We start from the raw sequence: 19,558 nt of genomic DNA on the forward strand, positions 1-19,558 counted from the left end.
ATCTCTCATTGCACTGGGGTGGAGGCCTGCATAGAGCATGCCTTCCATGGGGAAACCCCCTCTCTGTTTTGTAGGGTGGGGGGGTATGTTAGTACCTGGCATGACGGGAAGACCAAGCTCAGGAATGTGGCAGGGTAGGTGGTGACTGGCACTACCCCCCACCCGCCCCAACAGTACTAATAACTATATATGCCCCTGCCCCCATGTACAAGAAGTATCATTCCCCATCACCTTCCCTGGCAGGAGAACTGTGCATTATTGAGCGGGGCTGGGGAATCTTGCTCCTTGAGGAAGAAGTAGGCATGGCAGGACGAGAACATAGCCCCAGGCTGGGGCAGTGGCATTGCTGGAACAGGGGCATTTCTGTATCCTCAGCAGCACGTGAGACACTGGAGCCATTAGTGAAGCTTGTATTTATTGCTATGGATCATGCACACAGAACCCCGTTAGCCCCCCACCCTTCAGCTGGGAACCGCATGGTTGTTCGCGTAGTCTTGGTTCTCAAACTTCGCTGTGTACCTGTCTGCGTGCACAGACGCGTAAAGCTCTGACTGCGGCCGAGTAGCCTCTCTGCCCTTCAGGGGCCCCCCGCCCCAAATCTCTGGCTCTGACCGCCTGGGCCCCGTCACCACCACATCTGTGTACTGGATCTCAGCACCCCCCACTGATGATTCTGGCAGCTGCCGGCCTTGGGGTTTCAGCATCTTGAGGTTGGCGTAGCACGTAGGCTTCTGGGGACAGAGCAGAGGTGTCGGGGGGAGGGTGGCATGTGCCCTAGGGTTGGGTGGAGGCCTCTGGCTGCTTAGGATGCCACTGGCAGCACTAACTCCCACCCTCTCTTGTAACCAACAAATTCCCTGTGGGATGGGTTTTGCTCCTGCTGGGGAGGGTGGAGCTGAGCACCCCCTGACTAGCGGGAGGGTCCCTTTGCTCCCTCTCAGGAAGAGCATCACCCCCATGCTATGGGGTTCATGGACTGCAGGAAGGGCACTAACTGCCCCCCGACACTCAGAGACCAGCTTATCTCCAGAGCAGGGAAATACCCGGAGTCCCCTCTACCATCTGTGCCTGGGGAATTGTGCGCCACAGCTTGTTCCCTGGGGCTTTAGCCTTCCCCAGTGTGCTATTCAGCCCTCTCCTTGCAGAGAGGATGCCTCAGCCCCCCTCACCGCATAGCCTGCCCTACTAGGAGACCACAAATGCAGCTAGAGCCTCAGCTCAGCTCAACAGATCCTGCTCCCATCAGCCCCAAAGTGTCTGTGACAACAGGGCTCTGAGGTAATGGTGGGTGTTCAGTCTCACTCATGCGTCCCCTTCCCGCTCTGTGCTGGCTGCTCTGTCCATCAGAGCTAACCCCCACCATCTGCAAACTGCACCCCAGTTCCATGCCTGGTGGTCCCGCTGCTCGCTGGAGGCAAACAAGGAGCAGCCAGCAGTCAATGGCAGAAAGTAGGTCGAGGAGAGGAGATGGGCTCAGCACAGAGATGCTCAGGGCTGATAACTCACCACTTCCTGCCACTTTGCAAGCAGTTAATCTCCGCACACAGCCCCTGAACACATGAATGTAACAATCGCAACTACAGAGCCCCCAGCTCTCCCACCCCGTTCACAACTCTGCTGGTGCCCCTCAATCTGGACCTGCAGTCCCCTGCTATTCCAAGCCTGGGCTCTCTCCCATCCCCACCAGCACCCCTCAATCACAACCTGCAGCCCCCTGATATCCCAGCCCTGTGCTTCCCCACCCACACCTTAACCCTACCCAATTTCTAATGCCACAGGTCAGTCAGTCAGTGGGGACAGCCCCTGCACCATCAACTCCCCAGCTGACTGCTGCGGCTTCTGTGGCTACAGATGTTTTGGCCACAGATGTACCAAGAGCTCTGCTCACCTTGGGGCTGGATTCCTGCTCTTCCTGGGACTCTGGCACCACTGAGCTTTCAAACCCAGAACTTTGCCCTGTCGACAGAGGGAGAGGGAAGGTTGCTGCTGATGCTGAGAGTCCAGGATCAGCTCAGAGATAGAAGTTGGCTCCAGTTTGCAGAGGTACTGAGCAGCTGGAGCCCCCATTCACAGGCAGCATCTGGCTGTCTTAACAAAGCCTGAGACTTGCAGGGACCTCAGGATGGGGGGGGACGGAGGGGGGCTGCTGCCTCCTTGCATATATGGACAAAGCTGCTTCAAACACCTCCCCTCAGCATCCACAAGAAACCAGACCATGAATGGCCCTTCTTAGAGCCAAGAGCCAGGCTCCCAGCAGATGCAAATCAGCATTGATGATGCTGACATGCCTGCTGCCAGCTGGGGACTCGACCAGTAATGTCATAGAACAGGTGACAGAATTATCTCCCCTCCACACACACTGTGTGTGTGAGTGCACACGTGTGCTCTTTTATTCAGGGCAGAGACCGGGCATCCTCAGCACAATGGGGCCTGATCCTGTGAGGGGCCCGGGTGCTACTCACCTGTCTGCAGGTAACTGATGTTTCCATAGACTGGAATCTCCTCAGTCACATGCTTCACACTGGGATGGAAACCAAAAATCCAGTAAATGGCTCAGAGCCAGGGTCAAAGGTGAACGCGCAGGGGACCGGCAGAGGAAGAGGAGGATGGGGAAAGGTGGCGGTGGTGGTACACACCCAGAGAGGGAAAAAATGCTCATGTGGTCTCAGTCTGTAACAATCCCCTTAATTCAAACCAGGGGCCCGTCCAGCCAGAGCGAGCTGAGTGGGTAGTGATGTGCAGGATGGGGAATCAGAACCCCTGATTTCTGGGCCAGCTCTGGCAGGGGAGTGGGACCTAGGGGTTGAGAGCAGGAGGGGAGGCCTGGCAGTCAGGACTCCTGGGTTCTAGTCCTTGGTTCCAATTCCCTGTGACATTCCCCCCTTCTTTCTGCCTCTGTTCCATCTCGCTGGCTGACAAAGCTGCCCCCCTCCCCTGACCTCAGTGGTGATGCTTGGACAATGCAGTGACTCCTTGCTCCTGCTGTTTCCTCTGTTGGACTCACCTTCTGCTGAACAGAGGCAAAAGCTTCCTGGACTCATCTGTGCAGGCAGGGTGGGAGAGACAGAGAGAGAAAGAAAAAGATCAGCCCCACAGGCTGTAACGGGGGTGGGGGGAGGACAGATCTCTGGGATGCTGGTGGTGCCAGTTGGGTGTGGCAGGCAGGGACATGGGAGGAGAGGGAGTCAGTGAGGGATGGGATTCTGGGTGGGGGAGCCTGGCATGAGACAGGCTGGGAGCCATGGAGAAGGGTAGCTGGGCTCCCTATGGAGTGAGATGGGGAGAGGGAGGAGTTGGGGCTGGGACATGGAGTGAGGGGGATAAAGGGTGCCCTCTGCAGCAAGACACAAAACAGGCAGAGGGGGAGAGGGGACTGGAGGCAGTAGCCCCTTCTGGAGATATATGGGGAGGGGGACCCAGGAGCCAGTACCCCCTGTGCACCAAGACAGTCTGGGAGGCAGAGGAGCAGGGGACAGGAGCCCCACATAGGGGTTATAGTTAAGGGGGGGGGAGGAACTGTGCCCCTGTGCTCTGAACAGACTGTTCCCTCCCTGCAGCACCTACCTCTGTGTGCCGTGTGCCTCACGCAGCAGACAATATTCCACAACAGGGATACCAAGTGTGACAGGACCAGTGCCCCGACAAGCCCCCACATGGCACCAGTGCCTTGCACATGCCCCAGACCTGCAAAACAGAAGGGCTGCTGGGAGCACTGGGCCCACACTGTCTGGAGAGAGCCCTGCCCCACCGGCTCTGGCGCTGCACCAGAGGGGTAAGCATGGCTCCCAGGCAGCTCATTCCATAGTCCCTGGCTGAGCTATCAGGGCTCCCTGGGGATTCTGCCATCACACTATGAACAGCGAAGGCTCCGGCAAACGTCACATCCAATGTGGGGATGTTCCCCCACATGCTGCCCCTCCCCGCGTCACGCTGAAGCACAGAGATGGCCCAATTTACCTTTACAAACACCAAACTGGGCGGATGTTTGAGCCTCTCCACTCGGCACAGCAACCCCGCACTCACCTGAAAAGTCACTGCAGTTACAGCAGGAGGAGCCCATGGGCGGGAAACACGATTTTCTCCTACGGTGAAAGATCCTTGATCCCAGACTGGAGTGACTCTGGATTCAGGGCAGATGCCCACGCTGGTTGCAGCTGCTCCAGACTGGATCCAGGCAATGTCTCCTGCCCCGATCCTGATGGCACCAGTCTTACTGCTTCATTTCCCCAGCCTTGGTGGAGACCCCCCCCACAGCTTGTCTTGCTGAAGCAGCAGCTCTGGCTGTGCCCAGGGGGTTAGCATCGCTGCAGCTGTAACCCACGGGGATTTCCGGTGCCAGAGCCCGCAGACATCTCCTCCCTCTGCGCTACTCCTGCTGCTCACGCTCAGCAGCTGCAGTGCACAGCTCCTGCCTTTCTGGGCAGGTTCCAGTGAAAGGTGGGTCTGCTGCTGGGGGGGGGGGGGGAGAGGGATGGGACTCAGAGGTGTCTCCAGAGCTTCTCCCCCATTCTCATGCATTAATTCTGTGCTCTCCAACCCCAACCTCTGCTCCTCCTCTAGTACCAGGGGTTCTTCATACCCTCTCCCAGGCCTGCTCCTCTTCACCCTTCCCAGCTGCAAGGATGGGGGAGGGAGGGGGACTCTTTTCATTCCTTCCCCTCCTGCAAGGATGTTGTTGGCTGCTCCCCCTGCCCCTCCATCACCCAGACACAGCTCTGGAGAGGAGGGGAGGAGCTCCAGCTGCCTTTGCAGCAGCCTTGATTGGCTGCTCGTCCCCAGGAGGTGGAAAGGCAGCCAACCAGAAGGGTCTTCCCGTGTGCCAGGCTGAAATTCCCAGAAAGGCTGGAGAGTTTCTTGCATCATCAGGAAACCGACTGCAACAGAGGCCAAAAATCACATCACTGTGAGGAGGAAACTGGGAGCTGGCAGCACTGAGGAGGTCTCATGACTGCACTGCTGCTCCTTCCCACCTAGCGTGCCTGCCCCCACCCTGTTCCATCCCCATTCTCCTCACTCACTCCCCCCGGGCGGAGGCTGTCCCTGCAGGGGTGTGTGTGAGGGTGGAGGCTCTCCCTGCAGGGGTGTATGGGTGTGTGAGGGCAGAGGCTGTCCCTGCAGGGGTGTGTGTGTGTGTGTGTGTGTGTGTGTGTGTGTGTGTGTGTGTGTGAGGGCGGAGGCTGTCCCTGCAGGGGTGCGTGTGTGTGTGAGGGCGGAGGCTGTCCCTGCAGGGGTGTGTGTGTGTGTGTGAGGGCGGAGGCTGTCCCTGCAGGGGTGTGTGGGTGTGTGAGGGCGGAGGCTGTCCCTGCAGGGGTGTGTGTGTGTGTGTGTGTGAGGGCGGAGGCTGTCCCTGCAGGGGTGTGTGTGTGTGAGGGCGGAGGCTGTCCCTGCAGAGGGGGGTGTGTGTGTGTGTGTGTGTGCGTGCGCGCGGAGGCTGTCCCTGCAGCGGGTGGAGGGGGAGGATGAGGGTGGAGGCTGTCTCTCCTCCGAGGATACATTGCAGCTGACAGCGAGCTAAAAACAGCGGTGTAGTCATTGGCTGTCTAATATGAGCCTTCAGCGATGTCCCCACAGTTCTTTTTAGCACATTAGCACAAGTCTGCCTACCCAGGCTGGGAGGCGTGTTCCCAGATGCAGTGTAGATGCTCCCTGCACAGAGTTTCCTGGTTCCAGAGGCTGTTGCATGGACACAGGCTGGCCGAGCCCAGGACTGGGGAGTGCTGGGGGTGTCCTCACCAAACTGAGGGTAATTTAACACTGCTGGAGATGAGCCCCCACCTCCCTGCACAAAGCAGTGGCAGGAAGTGGTTTAGAAACACATGTCCTCACAAATCCCAGTGTCCCCCCATAAATTCCCAGCAAGTGGCTAGCTCCCTCCCCCCCCCCGTGACTCCCAGCACATGGGCCAGGCCTTCGTATTCACAGACCCCACGAGTCACCTCTTCAGGTGCAGGAAGTTTATTAGATGCCAGCAGGTGCCCAGGGGTCTGGATGCTCCAGGTCTCACAGAGGGGTGCAGGGGAGTTGGGAAGGAGGGTCTGGGGGGCCTGTGTTCCCAGACATCACAGAGGGCCATAGTCCTGGCGGGGCAGAATCATGTGGGAGAGCCATAGATCAGAGGAGCTGTAGATGGGGGGGATTGTGACTCCCAGGTTTGTCCCCTTCTCACCCCCTCTCTGCTGGGGCTCAGTGCAGGTCTGCGATGTGGAGATTCCCTCCCACGCCAGCCACAGCCACCACCCGCCCACCGGGTGCTACTGCCACAGCCTGCACCGGTTTGTTGGGCAGCAGGATCTCGCCGAGCACCTGGAGACAAAGAGCATGTCACCCAGGACTAAGCACCCTGCTGCCCTGGCTCACACCACCCAATCCCTGGCCTTCCTCTGCCCCACCCCTCCATTCTTGCTCACCTCCCCAACCTCCCTGCTGTCCTTGCTCACCCCACCCCTCCAACCACTCCCTCCCCTGCCCTCCTCACCTGGCTCATACCGCCCAGGGTCCCAAACATCCCCCATCCTGTTCCCTGGCTCACATTGACCCCCTGTCCCCAAGATGTAACCCAGTTCCATTAGCTCTCACTGTCACCCCCCAAGTGGGGAATGCCTACTCCCCCTTTACTCCCAAGCAGGGGTACACCATCTCACCTGGTTAGTGCCAGTGTGGATGGCGCTGGCTCCACTGGTGCCGCTGCCCCCAGCCACCACTATGTCCTGGTCACAGAACCGGGCTGCGTAGAGGAACTGGCCCTGCGTGGGGCCCCCAGGAAAGGGGAGGTTCTTCTGCAGTTGGGATGTCCGTAGATCCCAGAGCTGAAGTGCATTTTGGGGCACCCAGGAGCCAGTGAGCACGCGGTTACCCTGGGGGGAAAGGAGTCAGGCTTAGATATGGGGCTTTATCTCTCCCCCGGGGCACGCAGGAGCTGGTACCAGAGCATAGTTACCCTACGTGGGTAAAGGTTACTTCTCCAGTGGGGATAGGGTATTGGGGGGCAGGTGACCCTGGTCCCAGAGCTATTGGTTCAGGGTCAGCACAGACCAGCCCTGGCCAAGACTTTGCATGCCCACACGGTGTAACTCATGCCCCCTGTCACCTCCCACATCTCACCTGGATGTCGAGGCCTGGGCCACAGATGTGAGGCCCATTGATCACTCTCTGAGCCTCCTTTGCCATCCGCTTGTCCCAGATCTAGGCACAGATAAGAGACAGGTAACAATGGTAGCATCCAGAACCTCTCCCCATTAGCCAGAGGCCACAGACACAGCCCCCTCCCTTTCCTCCTGCTACCCCTCCATCCATACCCACCCATAATGCAGGGCCTGACCTTCACACAGTCATCCCAGCCAGCTGTCAGGAACATATGGCGCTCTCCAGGGTGAAAACGGAGGGCAAAGATGCGGCGCGAGTGCCCACTGCTTGGTGTCACATCACCAGTCATGAAGTCAGGAGCCTGCAGAATGTGGGACAGCTGTGGGGAAGGGAAGCAGAATCTGGGTCATGGGGTGATTGGGACACACAGCTGGGAGCAGGGGCAACACCCCCCCCCCCAACTCCAGGCATGGCTCTTCCCCAAGACAGAACACCCCATCCTTGCTGCCCACCCACACTCCAGATAGAGCCCTCCCCTAGGCACCACCCCTCCCCTCATACGTGCTGCCTGTACCCTTTTCTGGAATGCCCCTCTCCACTCACCTGGTTGGTGTGGCTGTCATAGAGCCGAATATGTCGGTCCTTGCCAGCTGTGGCATAGGTGCTGCCGTCCATGCAGAAATCCATGGCATTGATCTCATTCTCCTTCTCTGGGGTGGGACAGACATGGGGAGAGCAACCAGCAAGGGCTGTTACACCAGCAACAAGGACAAAGGTGAGGAAGGGATTCCCCCAGCTCACCAACCCCCCCACACCATAGGGCCAGGGCTCCTGGCCCTTTCTTTGGAGAAGAGATCCCTTGCAACCCTTCCCTTGGAGAGAAGAGGGAAAGGCCCACCCGCCAGGCACATGGTGACAAGGTACCCTATGGAATGTCTCCTGATACCTGTCACTGTTGCCAGCAGTGTCTCTGAGTCCATGCTGTAGAGAGAGATGATGCCATCAGCCCCCACAGCCAGGAGCAGGCTGGGTCTGCACGGGTGGTAGGCCAAGGCAGTGATCGCGTGGCGCGTACGGTGTCCTCGGAAAAGGGACGAGTGCAGGGAGGCTGTGGCCACGTTCACAATCTGAGCGCGAGGGGGAAAACTGAGAATGGGATGGATGATGCGACAGGAACAGTGTTACATCCACCTCCGGTAACCCCTCCAACCCCATCCCGGTACCCACGTGGCCCAAATCCCCTTCCCCCAACTACCTTCCAACCCCCTCCCAGTACCCATGCAGCCCCGTTACCCTCCAACATCCCCTCTCCCCTGTTACCCTCCAGCCCCCTCCTGGTCCTCATGCAGCATTGTTACCCTCCAACCTCCCATCCCCCCCGGTACCCTATAACCCCCCCTCGGTACCCGCACAGCCCTGTTACCCTCCAACCTCCCCTCCCTAGACAAATTAGAGGATTGGGCCAAAAAAAACCTGATGAGGTTCAACAAGGACAAGTGCAGAGTCCTGCACTTAGGACGGAAGAATCCCATGCACTGCTACAGACTAGGGACTGAATGGCTAGGTAGCAGTTCTGCAGAAAAGGACCTAGGGGTCACAGTGGACGAGAAGCTGGATATGAGTCAACAGTGTGCCATATGCCAAGAAGGCTAATGGCCTTTTGGGCTGTATAAGTAGGGGCATTGCCAGCAGATTGAGGAACGTGATCGTTCCCCTTTATTCGAGTGGTGAGGCCTCATCTGGAATACTGTGTTCAGTTTTGGGCCCCACACTACAAGAAGGATGTGGAAAAATTGGAAAGAGTCCAGTGGAGGGCAACAAAAATGATTAGGGGTCTGGAGCACATGACTTATGAGGAGAGGCTGAGGGAACTGGGATTGTTTAGTCTGCAGAAGAGAAGAATGAGGGGGGATTTGATAGCTGCTTTCAACTACCTGAAGGGGGGTTCCAAAGAGGATGGAGCTCGGCTGTTCTCAGTGGTGGCAGATGACAGAACAAGGAGCAATGGTCTCAAGGTGCAGCGGGGGAGGTCTAGGTTGGATATTAGGAAACACTATTTCACTAGGAGGGTGGTGAAGCACTGGAATGGGTTCCCTAGGGAGGTGGTGGAATCTCCTTCCTTGGAGGTTTTTAAGGCCCGGCTTGACAAAGCCCTGGCTGGGAGGATTTAGTTGGGGTTGGTCCTGCTTTGAGCAGGGGATTGGACTAGATACCTCCTGAGGTCCCTCCCAACCCTGAGATTCTGTGATTCCCCCCATTACCCTCCAACTCCCCTCCCCGGTACCGCCCATAGCCCCCTCCTCCCCCGGTACCTGCACGGCCCCGTTGCCGAACCCGGCTGCCAGGCAGCGCCCGGCCGGCGCGAAGCGGAGGCTGTAGATCCCGTGTGGGTCGCTGCTCAGCGGCAGCTGGTGCCGGATGCGGAGCTGTGCGGGGCCCCGGGCCGCCTCCTCCCGCTCCAGCCGCCGCCGCGCCATGGGGGCTCCCCCCCCCCACGGGGCGGTTACCGGGGTCGCGGGGCGACGGGCAGCGCGGGGGGGGCGGTTACCGGGGTCACGGGGTCGGTTACCGGGGTCACGGGCCGGCGGGGGGGCTGGTTTCCGTGGTTACGAGGGTCCCCCTCCCCTTTGTGTCGCTTCCACCGGGTCCCGGGGTTGAGTCAAACTGTTTCCATGGCAACAGCTTCCGGAACCAGCCTGCTGATTGGCGGAGCCAGCCTCCCTTCACGAGGATTGGTCGAGTGCTGAGCCCCGCCCCCCATGTTCTTCTGATTGGCGGAAGGATCCGAAGCGGCGCTGCGATTGGCCCGAAAACCCCGTGTCCAAGGGGGGCGCGAGGCCACGATTCAGTCCCGGGATCCCATCGATGGGGACCCACACGGGGTCAGAGGTCGCGGCCATAGGCCTCGTTATTACAGGGGGGTGTATGGGGGGTAAGAGGGGGCAGGGGGTGTATGGGGGCAGGGGGTGTATGGGGGTAAGGGGGGGCAGGGGGTGTATGGGGCTTAGAGGGGGCAGGGGGTGTATGGGGGTAAGGGGGGCAGGGGGGTAAGGGGACAGGGGTGTTTGGGGCTTAGAGGGGGCAGGGGGTGTATGGGGGTAAGGGGGGCAGGGGGGTAAGGGGACAGGGGTGTTTGGGGCTTAGAGGGGGCAGGGGGTGTATGGGGGTAAGGGGGGCAGGGGGGGTAAGGGGACAGGGGTGTATGGGGGTAAGGGGGGACAGGGGTGCATGGGGTAAGGGGGTGTATGGGGGAGGCACCCATGGAGGGGGCAGAGGTGTATAGGGCAGGTGCCCAAGGATGAAGTGGGTATCAGGGACGGGGTTTAGCCCTTTTCCCATCTGTGGCAGCCCTGAGAAGGTCAAAATGAAACTAGTGCAAAGCCGCTTAGATTCCATAGCAAAATTTTATACAATATAGAGATTTGGGTTTGTACAACCGCTACACACAAGAACCCTGCACTAATTGGTTCACACCCCTCTCCTCAACCCTCCCTCTCCACAGAACTGTCCCTGCGTGTTCCCCTCCATGCTAGTGTTTCTGAACAATCCTTGGGCCTCTGTATCCCACAGCCCAAGGCAAGATTGATCCTCCCCTTAGGGAAGGGATCCTGCCAGTCCCTCAGTGCAAGTGGATTGTTTCAGAGCTCCTGGGCCAGTGACTCTCAGCTCTCTCCATTTGGATCCCTCTACGTCAGGGGTTCTAACTAGGGGTCAGGACCCCTCAGGTGGTCATGAAGTTATTATATGGGGGGGGGGGGGTCGCAAGCTGTCAACCTCCAACCCGAACCCCACTTTGCCTCCAGCATTTATAATGGTGTTAAATATATTAAAAAGTGTTTTTAAATTTAGGGTTAGTACAAAAGTTTGAGAACCACTGCCCTACATGGTTCCCTTCGCCCTAGTCCTTGGCACTGGCAACCTTCAGACATTAGTAGTTACAACCCTATCCCCTCCCCAGCCATCACTTTGCTGAGATGGCCAGATTTAGCTCAGTCTCCCCCCTGGCAGGGACAAAAGAAAACATGCAGAAAACTGAAGCTACTTGGGTCAGAAAAGCTTGGCACCCTGCTCTGGAACAAGCTAATCTGATTCACATCCACGTGGAGTGTTTCTGAGCTAGTCAACAAGGAAGAAATTAAAATCCTTGAACCCAACACAGAGGCTACAGAATGTTAGGAACCATTAGTAAAGGGACAGATAATAAGACAGAAAATGTCATAATGCCACTAAATAAATCCACAGTACAGCCATACCTTGAATGCTGTGTGCAATTCTAGTCCCTTTCTCAAAAGATATTAGAATTGCAAAAAGTCTAGAAAAACACTTAAAAAAAAAAAAAAAGATCAGGGGTATGGATCAGCTTCCGTATGAAGAGAGAGTTAAAAGATTGGGATTGTTCAGCTTAGAAAAGAGACGACTAAGATGGGATATGATATAGGTCTATAAAATCATGAATGGTATGGAGAAAGTGAATAAGAAAATGTTATTTACTCATTCCCGTAACACAAGAACTAGGGGTCACCCAATGAAATTAAATATGCAACAGGTTTAAAAAAAACAAACAAAAGGAAGTATTTCTTCACACAACACACAGACAACCTATGGAACTCATTGCCAGGGTATGTTGTGAAGGCCAAAAGTATAACTGGGTTGAAAAAAGAACTAGATAAGTTCCTGGAGGACAGGTCCATCAATGGCTATTAGCCAAGATAATCAGGGATGCAACCCCAAGCTCTGGGTGTCCCTAAACCTCTGACTGCCAGAAGCTGGGACTGGATGACAGAGGATGGCCCCTCGATAAACTGCCCTGTCATATTCATTCCCTCTGAAGCATCTGGCACCGGCCACTGTCAGAAGACCGGATATGGGGTTAGATGGACCATTGGTCTGACCAAGCATGGCTGTTCTTATGTTCTTAACCACCAATAGCAGAGGCTGCGGTGAAGAGTTGTGTGTGCACAGCCCATGCAGGGGGACCCAGGGAGGTGCATACACTTAAAAACAAGGGAATGGCTTTCCCTCTTTGGCTCAGTGAGAAGGCTCAAGGTGTTATTCAAAGAAAGAGATTCCCACCCAGGCCAGTGATGCCAGTGGGAAAGGGCATGAACCACAGCAGGGAACTGGTGGGAAGACGAGGACAAAGAAAACAAGTCCAGTAAGGAACACACCCATAGCAGGAAGCCAGGGACAAGAATGGGTGAGGCTGCTGAAGCCAGAAGATAGGGGGAGAAATCAAGCAGGGTAAGGGGATTGCAGAGGGGCTGACAACCCCACCCCACATGGGTCACGGTGAAAGTGACTCAGGGACTTCAGCTCCACAAAACTGACCTCTACCGCTTGCTCTGAACATGTCACTCTGCCACCTGCTTTGTGCACCAGTCATTAGAAGGGTGCGCAAAGACCCATACTCTCTAGTGTACAGCACATTCACACCAGCCTCTACCCCTGTCCTCAACCCACCCTAGTCCTGTGCTGGGCTCACAGGGGAAACTGAGTCCCCAGGCCTGGGATGTGCCTCACGGCACAATGAAGGGGTTGGGAATGGAGTGGCTGAGCTGCTCTGGCAGGAGGGGGAGCTCACGCTGGGCCTGGTTTGAATGAGGGTGGCGTGACAGTGGGAGCCTCCCTGCAGGACCAGGAAATCTGGGCAAAACCAGATGGTCCAAAAGGGTCAGAGACTAGGTTTAAGGGGAGTGCTCCCGGAGAAGGGCAGGCTGCCCCCTGCCACACTCCACAAGACCAGGCTTGATGGGAAGAAGGCAGTAGGGACTCGGCCATGTCTGGAACACTGACCAGAACTCAGTCTCGCGGAAGGAGTAAGATCAGACTGGAGGGCAGCTCAGGACTGTGGTTTTCACAGATCTGTAACACTCCACTGCTTTAAGAGTAAAGTGTCTGTGGTTAAGAAATCACTTTGCTGAGCCTATGTTTTTTGCTTACCTACCTTATTGTCCCTAAGGGGTTAGTTATCTGCCCTGAACGCTCACAGCAAGGCAGATTCTGAGGGAATGTGTACAAGCAACTGAGGGCTGGGGAAGGCTGAGGTGCTGGTTTTGGTGGCTAGGATGGTTGGGCTGCAGATTCCCACATCCCAAGGAAAGGTGGCAGCCATGGAATCCACACCTGGGAGTGTGCCTTATAAACCCAGAGGCAGGAACAGTGACACAGCTCTGCCCAGACTCAGCTCAGTGAGTCCACCCACAACAGAGCGGTATCCTTTCAGAGGAGGGCAGGGCCAGATTGGGAATAGGGATGTAATGTGGCTGTTAATCCCCAGCCTTGAGGTTCTCATCAGCCTCTTGCTCCATCCTCCTGCCCTGAGCTCCCACATTAGCCTGGGGCTCTCTCACTTTCTCTATCTCCCCTCCTTTGACCCATGGCAAGTTCTATATGTCAGAAACCCTAAGCCATGGAGCAGCATGGGAAGCCAACATGCTGGGGCCAAATCCCCTGGTCTGCCCAACTCCCATTTGTGTCCCTTCATGTTTTGGTGTCCCCGGGGCCCTGGAGCAGGTTACCAAGCTCAGGAAGGCAGATCCGCAAGGATACAGAGCAACAGAGCTCAGGGGCTGGATCAGGCCTAGAGAAGGCTGGCAGGAGTCCTCCACTCAGTCCCACCCCAGGTTTTATTTGTAGGTCCAGCAAGCAGTGGCCCAGCCCTGGCCCTTGCACAGCTCCTTGTGCTTGAGGAAGCAGTTCTGCACACGGAACTTGCGCCCACAGTCCTCGCATGAATACAGGTTCCCATCGTGGGTCTTCATGTGCTCCGTCAGGTGGTGTTTCAGCTTGAACTTCTTGTTGCAGACGGAGCAGCCGAAGGGGCGCAAACTGAAGGTCAGCATGATGTGCCGGTCACGCTTAGGCTTGACGGCAAAGCGCTTGCCACAAAGGCAGCCAAACTTCTTTCCATCCGGCGCCGTCACAATTTTAACGGGCGCATGCACCACCTGGCCATGCACCGCATGGGCAATGATCTCATTGCCGTGTAGGTCCACTGGCTTCCAGGAGCTCTGGGGGAAGCCGGCCTCATCGGAGGAGAGGGGCTGGGCCTTAATGGTGAAGCCAGGGGCAGTGATGGAGGAGGAGGAGGTGGCACCACTGCCTGCAGCAGGGATTATGTAACTGACTTCACTGCTTGGCTGGAACTCTGCCTGGCACAGGCCCTGAACCTCAGCCATGCCCAATGCCCGCCCCTGTGCCAGCGACTTGAGAAAGCTGGCCTCACCTGCAGCACTCACACCACCTCCCAGTGCTGCCACTGCTGCCTCGTCAGGGTCAAAGCGCTCCTGCTTGATGTAGAAGATCTTGGGGTGGTCACGGGGGCCATGGAAGGCACTGTCCAGCTCCCCTGAAGACGGCCCCTTGGAGCCACCTCTGCCACCACCCTCTTCATCTTCCTCCAGTACAATCTTCACCGCCTTGTCCATTGAGCCGCTACAGATCTGGGCCTGATGCTCCTCCTCCTCCTCTTCCTCCTCCTCTTCCTCCTGTGACACCCGAATCTTCATCACCTCATTGTCAAGGCAGCCTGGTGCTGCCCGGCCTGATGACACACCACCATGCCCAGGCCCCTCTGAGCTGCTGCCCCCAGGCTCCCCATCATCCTTCACAGCAAAATAGTTGCTGCTACTGGGGGACTGGCTCTCGCTTGCCCGGCTGGACCAGGGTCGGCAGGGGCCCCCCTCCAGCTCTTTAAGGATCTCAGAGCACTGGTCCACCACCTGCCACATCTGCAGTCCGCTGGCCACCAGCAGGTGACTGGGCAGTGCCTCCATCAGCAGCTTGAGGCGGCCAGAGTAGATGAGCTGTAGCAAATTCTCAAAGGCCTCGGGCTCAATGACACTGGGCAGCACAATGCAGTTGGTGTCGTTGAGGAGCAGCTTGTCATGGAAGTAGGGCGAGGAGGCGGCCAGCACACTCTTGTGAGCCTGGAAGACCCGGCCCTGCACGTGGATGGAGATGTCGCAGAACTTGCCCTCCAAGCGGTGCTTGTTGAGCGATTCCAGCAGCACCGCAGCATAGTGTGGGAACTCAATCTGGATGCTGCGGGTCTCGGGCTCCATGGCACCGCCTGCCCAGGGCAGGTCACTGCAACGGGAGAGACAGGTAGTGAAGGATGCTGAGGCTAAGAAAAACTCCCTACCCATAGTGCTGCCTGCCACAGGGATGGAGAGCAACTGCAAGGGAAGGAGCAGAATGAGGGGAAGGGCTGGAGCCCCAAGAAACCCCCACTCTCAGCACTGCCTGCTGCAGGAGGAAAATGTCAATGGAGCAGGACAGATGGGTTGTTGGGGCCCAGAGAAACACCCCCCACCCCACCCTTTCCATGGCATCACCTGTTATAGGAGAGCACTGGGAGAAAGCATTCGGGGCTCGTTACCAGGGTTCAACCCTCCCACCCCCACTGGGGGGCCACAGGGACCGGGGCGGGGCGGGGGGTAGAATGGGTGTTTCACAGACCAGGATCCTGGGAACGGGGACCCTCAACCCCGCTCCCAAAGCACCTGCCCCCTGGGAACTCCCTACACCGCTTCCCAGCATCGCTACCCTACAGAGCGCACAATCTGTCAGCCCCCCAGTACCTGCCCCATAGTGCCCTGCCCAGCCCCACGGCGGGACACTCCCACCCCAGCTGCAGGGGGGAGGGGTAAACTCAGCTCTTACCTGCGGCGAGTTGTTGTGCAGTAGGGCGAGTCCCAGCAGCGAGGTCTGCTCGGGCCAACCGAGAGCGAGCCCCGGGAAACCCCTCCCCCCCACAGCCCGGGCCAACCGAGAGCGAGCCCCGGGAAACCCCTCCCCCACAGCCCGGGCCAACCGAGAGCGAGCCCCGGGAAACCCCTCCCCCCCACAGCCCGGGCCAACCGAGAGCGAGCCCCGGGAAACCCCTCCCCCCCACAGCCCGGGCCAACCGAGAGCGAGCCCCGGGAAACCCCTCCCCCACGCCTTGGGCCAATCGAGAGCGAACCCCGGGAAACCCCTCCCCCACCGCCCGGGCCAACCGAGAACGAGCCCCGGGAAACCCCTCCTCCACAGCCCGGGCCAACCGAGAGCGAGCCCCGGGAAACCCCTCCCCCCCACAGCCCGGGCCAACCGAGAGCGAGCCCCGGGAAACCCCTCCCCCCCCACAGCCCGGGCCAACCGAGAGCGAGCCCCGGGAAACCCCTCCCCCACGCCTTGGGCCAATCGAGAGCGAACCCCGGGAAACCCCTCCCCCACCGCCCGGGCCAACCGAGAGCGAGCCCCGGGAAACCCCTCCCCCACAGCCCGGGCCAACCGAGAGCGAGCCCCGGGAAACCCCTCCCCCACAGCCCGGGCCAACCGAGAGCGAGCCCCGGGAAACCCCTCCCCCACAGCCCGGGCCAACCGAGAGCGAGCCCTGGGAAACTCCCTCCTACTCTAGCTGGGTCACCGGGCAACGCGGCAGGACGCTCACGCCCAGGTGGCCGCTGGCCAACCAAAGGCGAGCCTGGCCCCTCCCCCACAGAGCCTCCCTCCCCGGTGTCCCTCCCGCACGTGGCCAACCAACCGCTGGCGAGCACAAGCCACCCCCGATCGCTTCCACACGCGGGCCAACCAAGAGCTGACCCTGGGACGCCGCCTCAGCCAACCAGCGCTCAGCTCGGCTCACCCCCGAGACACGCCCGGCCCCTGGCCTACGCAGGTCAGAGATCGGCCACCCAGCCGGAGCCGCCAATTGGTGGGTGCCTGATCTTCCTTCAGCCAATCGCAGAGCTGCTCTCTAGAAACCAGCGTTTGGCTAGTGGTCAGGCGCCCCGCCCCTTCGTCCCGCACTCTGATTGGCCAGAGGGGGGAGCGTGCTGTGATTGGTGGGGGCGATGCTGAGACCCAGGCTGCCCCCAACACGCCCCTTACAGGGAGCCCGTCCCAGGGGGTCCGCGCCGGCCCGGGGTCTCCCGCTCTGCCCCTTCCCTGGCGCAGCCCTGCGACCCCTCCCCCCGGGAGCTTCCTCCCACGGGCCGTGCCCTGCGACACCCCCCCGTGAGCTCTCCCCCCGGGCCGTGCCCTGCCCCCCCCCCCCCCGTGAGCTCTCCCCCCGGGCCGTGCCCTGCCACCCCCCCACGGGCCGTGCCCTGCCACACACCCCCCCGTGAGCTCTCCCCCCCGGGCCGTGCCCTGCCACCCCCCCCCCCCCGTGAGCTCTCTCCCCCCGGGCCGTGCCCTGCCACACCCCCCCCCCGTGAGCTTCCCCTCACGGGCCGTGCCCTGCAACAACCCCCCGTGAGCTCTCTCCCCCCGGGCCGTGCCCTGCCACACCCCCCCGTGAGCTTCCCCTCACGGGCCGTGCCCTGCCACACACCCCCCGTGAGCTCTCCCCCCCGGGCCGTGCCCTGCCCCCCCCCCCCGTGAGCTCTCTCCCCCCGGGCCGTGCCCTGCCACACCCCCGCTTGGGAGCCTCCCCCCACCGGCCCTGCCCCGGGCCCCCCCGGAGCTTCCCCTCCACGGGCCGTGCCCTGCGACACCCCCCCCAGGAGCTCCCCCTAGGGTGACCAGATGTCCCGATTTTATAGGGACAGTCCCGATTTTTGGGTCTTTTTCTTATATAGGTTCCTATTACCCCCCACTCCCTGTCCCGATTTTTCACACTTGCTGTCTGGTCACCCTAGCTCCCCCCGGGCCGTGCCCTGCGGCCCCAGGCCAAGGTGGCATAAAAGAACAATCGCTGTTTATTAAACGTTTCTCCGTTGGCACCACACACTCCAGAAAAAATGAGAAAAAATAAAACTGACATAAAAGAAAACGGAGAGAGAGAGACGCCCGGGGAGCCCGACGCGGCGTCGGGGCGGGCGCTCGTGACCTGAACTCTCTTCCCAAGGGGGGGGCTATGTACAGAGACTGAGGTCTGGAGAGGTCTATGTACAGTACAAATCCGGTGGTAATTACAGCACCCAGCTTGGGGGCGATGCGGCCAGGATGGGCCAGGGGAGGCGGGGCAGGGGAGAGGAAATTTCACATATGTACAAACTTTTATATAATAATAATAATTAATACGTATAAATATCATGGCGCCGCCCGAGTCGCCGCTGTCGGGGGGGGGGGGAAGGAAGGGGAGAGTCCTTACAAAAGAAATATGGACTGAGGTGGGGGAGGGGGCAGGGGGGCTGGTTAATGGCGAGTCTTGTCCTCGCCAGAGTCTGAACTAGAGACACAGAAACAGCAAAGAAACACCCAGTACAATCACTGCGCTGAACACATTCACCCAGCAGCTCAGACCATAGCACGACGGTGAATAGCCACAAGAGTCCCCTCCAGTTCTCCGTGCTCAGGTGGGGGGAGGGCGCGCTCCCCCGCCCCGGTGCCCTGCACGCGCCGGCGGGTGGGTAGAGAAATGGCTTCTTCATTATTTTGTTGGTTGTTTCCCCCCACCAACCCCAGACTGAGGGGATGGGGGGTCTGAGAACAGGAAGGAAGGAAGGAAAGAAAGAAAAAGCCCCTCCCTCAATGCCCCCCCCCCCGAAAAAAAAACAGATCAATGTCTACATAATCGTCATTTCCAAAGATTGGGGTGGGTGCAGGACATACGGGGGGAGAGGGGGGGCTGAGCAGGCAAAGCCCTTTATCAGAGTATAGAGAGCGCAGAGAGCAGAGGGAGAGGGTGATGGGATCCCAGTGCTGGCACCAGGCAGGAGTTGGGGGGAGACCCCCAGCGCTGACACCAGGTAGGAATGGCAGAGATGAGGGGCAAACCCCAGCACTGACTCTGGCCAGGCAGGAAAGAGGGAGTGGTCTCTCCCTTGGCCAGGGCAATGGTGTGGGGCAGCCCTGCCTTGCTGAGGGTGAGGCTAGCGTGTGATGGGTGGGGCAGGGAGAGTACCTGCAGCTCCACAAGCCTTCTACCCTGACCCACATCCCATTGCTGGAGGGGAGAGAGAGCTGGGAGCCCTTCCCCATTAGTGAAACCTCGACCCCCCCTGGGGGATGCCCCTGCCCCGGGGAGCTGGAGCCAGGCAGAGACCCCCCCACCTGCAGGGAAATGGGGACAGCTTTGGCTCAAGCTGCCTCCTGTCTCAGTTGCCAACCCTCCAGGATTGTCTCCAGGAATTAAAGACTCAACTTTCATTAAAGATTAGGTCATATGATGAAACCTCCAGGAACACGGCCAACCAAAATCAGCCCCCTAGCTGCCCCCCCGCCATGGCTCCTGGGGGCAGGTTGGAGGTGAGTTTACTCCCTTCCCCTCCCATGGGCACACACCAGGAAAGGAGGGGGCAATACTATAAAATGACTGCCAGGGGGAGGATGAGGCCACTCCTGAGAAATCCGAAGTGGGGAAGAGGTAATGTCCCAATTTCCTCCAGGGGGAGGCAGAGGTCCATGGAGGGGGTGTCAGCCCTGCTCCCTCTGGGAGGAGAGGGGAAGGTGTATGAGAGGGGGTGTAAGATTGTCATCTGTGTTCTGCTATAAAACACCCTGAAGTTGAGTTCAAAGCATTGAACTGTCCCCAAGGACAGGGGGG

General features: G+C 58.9%; 3 protein-coding genes across 4 annotated transcripts; all 3 read right to left on the bottom strand.

Moving 5' to 3' along the window:
• Window positions 1-394: 394 nt before the first annotated feature.
• Window positions 395-5,974, bottom strand: SIT1 (signaling threshold regulating transmembrane adaptor 1). The gene is made up of 7 exons (XM_054047476.1): window positions 5,937-5,974; window positions 4,024-4,874; window positions 3,565-3,684; window positions 3,005-3,041; window positions 2,463-2,521; window positions 1,889-1,956; window positions 395-731 (listed from the first exon to the last, which is right to left on the bottom strand). The coding sequence occupies exons 2-7, from the start codon at window positions 4,058-4,060 to the stop codon at window positions 462-464; spliced, it is 591 nt and encodes a 196-aa protein (XP_053903451.1). The 5' UTR covers window positions 4,061-4,874; window positions 5,937-5,974; the 3' UTR covers window positions 395-461.
• LOC128847778 (uncharacterized WD repeat-containing protein all2124-like) lies at window positions 5,940-9,741 on the bottom strand. 2 transcript variants are annotated; one of them, XM_054047475.1, is made up of 7 exons: window positions 9,396-9,741; window positions 8,030-8,210; window positions 7,687-7,793; window positions 7,319-7,462; window positions 7,102-7,182; window positions 6,642-6,854; window positions 5,940-6,077 (listed from the first exon to the last, which is right to left on the bottom strand). In XM_054047475.1, exons 1-7 carry the CDS (start codon window positions 9,558-9,560, stop codon window positions 6,060-6,062), a joined length of 909 nt encoding a protein of 302 aa, XP_053903450.1. In that variant the 5' UTR covers window positions 9,561-9,741; the 3' UTR covers window positions 5,940-6,059. The 2 variants fall into 2 exon arrangements, with proteins under 2 accessions (XP_053903450.1, XP_053903448.1); XM_054047473.1 differs by having other exon boundaries at window positions 5,940-6,303.
• A 727-nt stretch (window positions 9,742-10,468) lies between these two features.
• ZBTB9 (zinc finger and BTB domain containing 9) lies at window positions 10,469-15,864 on the bottom strand. The gene is made up of 2 exons (XM_054047271.1): window positions 15,748-15,864; window positions 10,469-15,171 (listed from the first exon to the last, which is right to left on the bottom strand). Exon 2 carries the CDS (start codon window positions 15,144-15,146, stop codon window positions 13,710-13,712), a length of 1,437 nt encoding a protein of 478 aa, XP_053903246.1. The 5' UTR covers window positions 15,147-15,171; window positions 15,748-15,864; the 3' UTR covers window positions 10,469-13,709.
• Between the last annotated feature and the right edge of the window lie 3,694 nt (window positions 15,865-19,558).

The sequence above is a fragment of the Malaclemys terrapin genome, chromosome 13, assembly GCF_027887155.1.
Source record: "Malaclemys terrapin pileata isolate rMalTer1 chromosome 13, rMalTer1.hap1, whole genome shotgun sequence".
Taxonomy (NCBI): Eukaryota; Metazoa; Chordata; order Testudines; family Emydidae; genus Malaclemys; species Malaclemys terrapin.